Here is a 7,967-nt window from a genome sequence, read left to right as displayed (position 1 = left end):
GAGGTCTGGAGTTCGAGACCAGCCTGACCAACAAGGTCTCTACTAAAAATACAAAAATAAATAAATAAATAATAGCCGGGCGAAGTGGTGCACGCCTGTAGTCCCACATACTCGAGAGGCTGAGGCAAGAGAACCACTTGAACCCGGGAGGCGGAGGTTGCAATGAGCCGAGATTGCGCCACTGCACTTCAGCCTGGGTGACAGAGCAAGGCTCCATCTCAAAAGAAAAAAAAAAAAAAGAGCGAAGCTCCATCTTAAAAAAAAAAAAAAAAAAAAAAACTCGGGTAAGCACCGAGACCCTGCGACAGAGAGCCACCAGTAGCGGAGGGTGAAGGTGGGGCTCAGAGAAGGCCAGGCCCGCCTCTGCGGGCCCCGCCCCCAACAGGCCCCGCCCCTGACATCTCCTGCTAGGCCCCTCCCCCGACAGACCCCCACCGCCAGGCCCCACCTCCTGCCCCCCCCCCACTCCGCCGCAAGGTCCCGCCTCCTATCAGGCTCCGCCTCTAGCCTGCCCCGCCTTCCGACCCGCCCCGCGGCGCATTGTGGGATCTGTCGGCCGGCGGGGTGGTGGAGGACAAGGCGCTCCGTCATGGGGGTCCAGTCGGTAAGACCCTCGTTCCGTATCCTCCACTGGGAGACCCCTCCCCATCTGGTTCTGGCCACTCAGCTCCAGACCAGGGGCTGTCGCTGCCGACCCCTCCCTGTAGGGCTCTGGGCCCGCCCTGGATGCTGGCGTGCCGGTCCCTTACACCCAGGCTCAGGACCCTGCCAAGTTACCCCTCTGCCCTTGGCATGCCTCCGCGCTGGAGCTCGGGATCGCCACCGCTGGGACGGTCACTACCTGCGCCCGGGGCTCTTCCCCAGCCTGGTGGTCACGCTGCCTTTTCTACCCACAGAGCCCCGTCCTGCTGGCCTCCCTGGGGGTGGGGCTGGTCACTCTGCTTGGCCTGGCTGTGGGCTCCTACTTGGTTCGGAGGTCCCGCCGGCCTCAGGTCACTCTCCTGGACCCCAATGAAAAGTACCTGCTGCGACTACTAGACAAGACAGTAAGTTGGGGAGGAAAGGGGCAGGGTAGAGGAATGGACCAGAGTGTTCCTGGCATGGAGGGGACAGTACCCACGGTGGTTGGGATACCCAAGGGATGTGGCAGTGCCAGGCGTGCTTGGTGAAACACTTGTGTCCTCCACCCTCCAGACTGTGAGCCACAACACCAAGAGGTTCCGCTTTGCCCTGCCCACCGCCCACCACACTCTGGGGCTGCCTGTGGGTAAGGAAAGTGTGGAATGGACTCCTTTCCCTGGTATCCTCAGAAGGTGACTCCCCTCCTGGGGTCTCATGAAACATGCTGCTTCAACCTGTTTGCTCCTCACATCACTCCCCTTCCCCCACTTGGCTCTGCATCCTCCAAGCTGTGAGGTGCCACTGGGCCCTCTAGGGTGTGGCTTCCGTGACTTCCAACCAGCTTTAACACTCAACAGTCTTGCCTCTTCCCTGCAGGATTTGCTTATTACTCCCTCTGAGCAAGCACTACTAACTTCTTCCCATTGCCCAGACCCTTCTGATTCAACTGTCAAGGTCCTGGCAGTAACTGTTAAGTGTTTTCCTCAACTGGGGGTTTATGAGGGATCCAACTGAGGGCTCAATGGGGGGAATCTTCCCTGCCTGGTAGCTCCTTGGCACCACAACAGGAAGCAAGACATCTTGTTCTCTCAAATCTCTCGAGTATTTTGAGAGCAGCACATCACAGACAGCCCTTATGTAGCTCTCTGCACGTCCCCAGGCAAACATATCTACCTCTCCGCCCGAATTGATGGCAGCCTGGTCATCAGGCCATACACTCCTGTCACCAGTGATGAGGATCAAGGCTACGTGGATCTTGTCATCAAGGTAAGGGACTAGGAAGGGATACTAGGGGCTGCTTACCCATTCTTTCTGGGATTTGTAGAAATTTCTAAGATTTGCCTGATAGCAGGAAATGGCATGTACTTTGTGGATATAAAGAAAGTATGTAGCCGGGCGCGGTGGCTCACGCCTGTAATCCCAGCACTTTGGGAGGCCGAGGCGGGTGGATCACGAGGTCAAGAGATCGAGACCATCCTGGTCAACATAGTGAAACCCCGTCTCTACTAAAAATACAAAAAATCAGCTGGGCATGGTGGCGCATGCCTGTAATCCCAGCTACTCAGGAGGCTGAGGCAGGAGAATTGCCTGAACCCAGGAGGCGGAGGTTGCGGTGAGCCGAGATCGCGCCATTGCACTCCAGCCTGGGCAACAAGAGCAAAACCCCGTCTCAAAAAAAAAAAAAAAAAAAAAAAGAAAGTATGTAGACTTTCTTTCTACATGGAAAAGATAGCACATAGCTGATCCCTGCCCCAGCCTCAGGGAGGTTTAGTCAACATGCGTTTAGTCATCCTGAAAGTCCCTGCAGATCCAACCCAATGCTTTCTGCTTTTTGCCATCCAGGTTGATTTGCTTTCCTCCATCTTAAAACTTCAAAGTGACATTCCAAATAAGGTATTTTTCTCTCTGTCTTATAAGGTCTACCTGAAGGGTGTGCACCCCAAATTTCCTGAGGGAGGGAAGATGTCTCAGTACGTGGACAGCCTGAAGATTGGGGATGTAGTGGAGTTTCGGGGGCCAAGCGGATTGCTCACTTACGCTGGAAAAGGTAGTGACCTGTCTTCCCCTTGAGCCTGTCTCCCACTTTGCCAGTTCCCACAGTCCTCATGGCACAGTATGGCTATGTGTGCACATGTGTGTGCACGTGTGTAAGGGCCACGGCCACCCCTCCTTCTAAACATAGCACTGATATAATAGAAAGGCATGTTTCTCAGCCTCATTTGCCACAGGGAGCAGTTCCTCACCCACCTGAATTCCCTAGCCATGGCAGCTGTGGAGATTACTAAAGCAAACATGTGCCCCTCTTCCCTCCTTCAAAAATTTGCGTCTCGGCCCACCCCCACCAGGGCGAGCTGTGGAGAGAGCCAGAGATAGCTTTTAGTCCTTCCCATGGGAACAGCTGGGTGCATTAGCAAGTCCCTGGAGCTGCTGTGTACCACTTGGGAAAATAGATTCACATCTGGCTCCATGCCTGTCTCCTTCACCAGGGAGTGACACTTTGCCAGAGGCAGCTGATATGCCTCGAGGCCCTGAACTGACTCACAAATAGCCCTGGCTCCATTGTCCCTCAAGTGTATTATTGTCAGGGCTGGCTCAACTCAAACTTCTACCCAGGTTCCAGGATCAGATTTCATAGCAGCTGCTCAACTGGGCTCGGGCAGATTTTCAATTCTGCATTTGTTTTCTAAATTTGCTGTATTGACTTTATTATTCCATTGCTCTCTTCACCTGATTTCTCAGGGCATTTTAACATTCAGCCCAACAAGAAATCTCCACCAGAACCCCGAGTGGCGAAGAAACTGGGAATGATTGCCGGCGGGACAGGTGCATTACACGGAGGGTCTTTCTCTCCCACCATTGTTGATTGTTTTCCTAAGTGACCTTCTGGAGACTGGTAATCATAGCCAAGTTGTTCATCAAGGGATTTCTGGCAATGCTTAGAGCTCCCTAGTATCTCAAAAACAAACTCATAAGCAGGTAGAAACCAAAAAAAATTTTAACTGATGGAATTAGAGAAATAAATCAAGTGAGCTTTCCTCATATTGAAAGGATCTAATACATTGTAGGTGACAGAAGAGGGAAGCAGCTAGGAATGACTAGCTAGGAAGAAGGAAACATTGCACATTACAATGTATTAGACACTATGTAGTCTAATAGTAGACACTATGTGTAGTCTAATACACTGCTATATATTAGACATATAAATTAGACACATATGTATATATCTATGAAGTAGCTATTAGCCTTTTCCTTTTACAGAGAGACAATGGAGGTCCAGAGAGGCTAAATGATTTCCACAGGGTTATTTAACTGGTAATGGCCTGGAGCAAGCTTAGTATGTGGCTCTGCCTGATTCCTAAGTACATGCAATTAACCTCTCCCAGTACAGCATTCTAGAACCCTCATCACTGAATCTGGAAGTACTTGGAGTCATCTATGATATGGGAGTCCTAGCTTCCAAGGGACTTTCAGAAGAGTCTTAGATTGGTTCCTAAGAAAGATTTCTACAACATGAACTTATATGAATTTGGAGGGTGTCTGGAAATGTAGATATCGGAGAATATGCAGGAGGAGTTTAGAGGATGGGAATGCTAAAGGAAAATGGAGCAGAGTGACGAATGAGCAGAATTAAGATGAAAAGGCTAGTCAGCCAAGAAGCCAGGACAGGGCAGAGAGCATGGCCAGTACATTTCACTGTGGGGTGTCTTCATGCAGGAATCACCCCAATGCTACAGCTGATCCGGGCCATCCTGAAAGTCCCCGAAGATCCAACTCAGTGCTTTCTGCTGTTTGCCAACCAGGTTGGTTTGCTTTCTTCCACCCTAAGACTTCAAAGTTGCTGTGTGGATAGTGCTGAGGGACATGGTAAGAATGGGCAGAACTGGCCCAGTGCCCTGTTTTAGTCTCTGCCCAAGGTCCCGTCTCCAAGGTACGGGCCCTCTTTCAATAAGGAGGAGAAAGGACAGAGCACTGAATCAAATTCCTTTCCTGGCAAGCAAGGAAAGAAAACTTTTAAGGTATCTACTCTGGAGCAGAGAAACTTGGATCTTCTTGGTTAAATATTCATCTTTATTCCTTCATAATGTGTAGATAAAGGCTGTTCCCCTCTTCTCCTCATCCTAACTCCCTACAAGCACTGCAAGTCTTGCTTATTTCCTAGAATTTTTACATTCCCTTAACATTCTTTTTCTTAGTTGGAAAGTTGTCACAGCAAAATACTTTTTTTTTTTTGGTTATCTTTTTTTTTTTTTTTAACATTCAAAACAACAGCAAAATATTTTTTATGTGGGCCTGAGAAGGCTCCTAAAGACTTTCCTTCCCCTTTGCCTTTCAGACGGAAAAGGATATCATCTTGCGGGAGGACTTGGAGGAACTGCAGGCCCGCTACCCCAATCGCTTTAAGCTCTGGTTCACTCTGGATCATCCCCCAAAAGGTATCCTTCCCATTTCTGGACATCCCACTATCTATCCCTTCATCATCAAAACCAAGGGCTTGCCCTTCTGTGAGTTCTGGCTTCAGTGGCTTGCCTCACACTGCCAACTCGGAAGTCTTGAGTGCACAGACACAGTGATCTCCTGGTCCCTTTCCTTTGGGTTCCTGTTTGCCAGGTAGGTGACAGGGATGGCTATGCTGCAATGGCTCAGCCTAAGGCAGGCTGAGTGTACCCATTCCCAGCTGTTGCTGCAACTTGACATCTTCTCAGGAGCCTTTCAGGTCCCTTCCCAGTGGCCCATTCTCATGGCATCACACCCTCTGCCGCTTGTATCTAGAGTGTAAGTACTTTCTTCTCCCCATACTTCAGACTGGGCCTACAGCAAGGGCTTTGTGACTGCCGACATGATCCGGGAACACCTGCCTGCCCCAGGGGATGACGTGCTGGTGCTGCTTTGTGGGCCACCCCCAATGGTGCAGCTGGCCTGCCATCCCAACTTGGACAAACTGGGCTACTCGCAAAAGATGCGATTCACCTACTGAGCATCCTGCAGCTTCCCTGGTCCTGTTCTCTGCAGTTGTCTCCCATTCATACTCAAGCACTATAAGCCCTAGATTCCTTTCCTGAGAGTTTTTGCCTTTTTCAGCTCCATCTAAAGCTGAAATCTGGATAGTACCTGCAGGAACAACATTTCTGTAGCCATGGAAGAGGGCCAAGGCTGAGTCACTCCTTGGAAGGCCTCCTAAATCTCCCTGTGGCAACAGGTCCAGGAGATGTCCATGGAGCGAGCAGTTTCTTCCATGGAGTAGGAAAAAAGGGAGCATGTACCTTTGGTCCAAGATTGGCTAGTTCCTTGATAGCATCTCACCTTCTTTATGTCTGTGGTGAAAGGAACAGTCTCTGCAATGAGTTTTACTTAATATTCACTGCTTTACCTATGCGCAAATCCATACATTTGAGTGTAAGTGGAGCATACATCCAGAGGTGGCCTTATGGAGATGGCAGGAAAGGAGGAAATGGTTTCTCAGACTCCATGGAGTCTGAAATACGTTATTTCTGTGTGTGTCTCTCTCAGCCCCTGCCCAGGCTAGAGGGAAACAGCTACTGATAATCTAAAACTGCTGTTTGTGGCAGGAAACCCTGGCTGTGCAAATAAATGGGGCTAAGGCCCTTGTGTGATATTGAAAGGGTTGTCATGTCTGGGGTCCTTGTTTCCAAATGCCAGAAGACCTAGGGAGGAAGGGTTTGCCAGCAGGGAACTCTCCCAGGTGTTCCAAAGAACCTTTGAGAAGTTGTACCACGTGCTGAAATGTGAGCTGCCAGTAGACTCAGTGATCATCTCAGCAACTGTCTCAGCAGAGCCAGAGCTCCGCTTCTCCCTGGAGGCCCTCGAGGTGGGGGAAGGAGAACACACATTAGAGGGGACTTTTCTGAGTCCAGCTGCCCCTCACAGTGTTCCCTTAATATGCCACTCTTCCCCTTCTTCTTTCCAGCCCATCCTTCACCATATTTAACCTTCAGGGAACTGGCACACAAATCAAAGTGTTGCCTTTCTGTTTGGAAGAGAAGCCATCTCCTTTAAAAAGTAACCTGACATCACCAGCCCTGGCCAGACTTGTTGATGCCTTGATGCCTGGACAGAGTTGGCCTCCCCGAGGCCCATCTGTCCTGAGCGCCAATCTACTCTGCTATGGGAGTCTAACCCTTTCCTAGGGTAGGACTAGGGCAGCCTCTCCAGATTCTTCTTTGTTAGTCTCTCTGGAACAAAACAATGTGGTGGGCTCAGAAGGTCGGTCAGCATTGCTTTTCGGCTTCTCAGCAACTGTATATAGCTGTTACTGAGGCTCCAGAGAGAAAGGTTTATGGGACCCTCAGGATTCACTTCTCCCTAGAGCAGAGGCATCAGTAAATTCTGTTGATGCTTTTCCATCCAACATTTCTTGATCAGCTAACGTGTATGGCACTATGCTCTGTAACACAGTCTCAGCCACGTCACCTCCAGAAAGGAAAATCTTGCCTAAGAATGTTGGGCTCAGACAGTGAAGCAGGATTGTAAAGAGAATTTCCCTCATGGAAGATCACCATTCCTTGTCTGGCATGGGTTTTTGCCTCATGCACTCAACATACAAACGTTTATTAAGGACTTGTCATGTGCCAAGCACTGTGCTAGGCCCTGAGGATACAAGTGTGACCAAGACTGGTCCGAGACCCCCAAAGAACTCACAGTCTAAGATAGGCAAGTGACAAATAATTATAGCAGAGTGTGACTAATACCAAGCAGAGGTACATACAAAGTGCAGCTGGGAAGAGGTTGAGAAAAATTCAGAAAGGAAGGAAGGGGAGAAAGAGCTAACATTTTTTACAGTCTGGGCAACATAGTGAGACCCTATCTCTACGAAAACAATAAAAATTAAAAAATTAACTGGGCATGGTGGCACAAATCTATAGCCCAGCTACTTGGGAGGCTGAGGTGAGAGAATCCCTCAAAGCCCAGGAGTTCAAGGCTGCAGTGAGCTATGATCTTATGACCATACCACTGCACTCCAGCCTAGATGGCAGAGTAAGAGCCTGTCCCTAAAAATACAAACAAAAATATTTTTGAGTTAATAGCTGTATATCAGGTACTGTGCTAAGTATTCGATCTATATCACATAATTTAATCCTTATGATACTCATATGAGTTGAAGATTAATAACTGGCCAAAGGTCGTACAGCTGGTCAGGGGCTGGCAGAGCCTAAATTTGAATTTAGGACTGTCTGAGGCCAAAGTCAAACCTAGAAGTGGGCATTGTAAACTGCTGGCATCTTGCAGCAGACAATGAGAAGGGCAGCCCAACAGAAGGATGAGCCTGAACGAATGACAGAGAAGTTCACTTTAAAGAACTAGTTCACCAAGGCCCAACATGCCAGAGG

General features: G+C 49.4%; 1 protein-coding gene across 2 annotated transcripts; it reads left to right on the top strand.

Annotated features, from left to right (window-relative positions):
• The first annotated feature begins 494 nt into the window (after window positions 1-494).
• On the top strand, window positions 495-6,241 carry LOC116558721 (NADH-cytochrome b5 reductase 1). 2 transcript variants are annotated; one of them, XM_032288787.1, is made up of 9 exons: window positions 495-604; window positions 897-1,046; window positions 1,195-1,267; window positions 1,781-1,887; window positions 2,539-2,668; window positions 3,361-3,444; window positions 4,336-4,421; window positions 4,955-5,054; window positions 5,424-6,241. In XM_032288787.1, exons 1-9 carry the CDS (start codon window positions 590-592, stop codon window positions 5,594-5,596), a joined length of 918 nt encoding a protein of 305 aa, XP_032144678.1. In that variant the 5' UTR covers window positions 495-589; the 3' UTR covers window positions 5,597-6,241. The 2 variants fall into 2 exon arrangements, with proteins under 2 accessions (XP_032144678.1, XP_032144677.1); XM_032288786.1 differs by lacking the exon at window positions 5,424-6,241 and having other exon boundaries at window positions 4,955-5,375.
• Window positions 6,242-7,967: the final 1,726 nt, after the last annotated feature.

Source organism: Sapajus apella, unplaced genomic scaffold, assembly GCF_009761245.1.
Source record: "Sapajus apella isolate SASKATOON/1434 unplaced genomic scaffold, GSC_monkey_1.0 scaffold22, whole genome shotgun sequence".
NCBI classification, from domain to species: Eukaryota; Metazoa; Chordata; class Mammalia; order Primates; family Cebidae; genus Sapajus; species Sapajus apella.
This window is presented reverse-complemented; position numbering and strand designations above follow the sequence as displayed.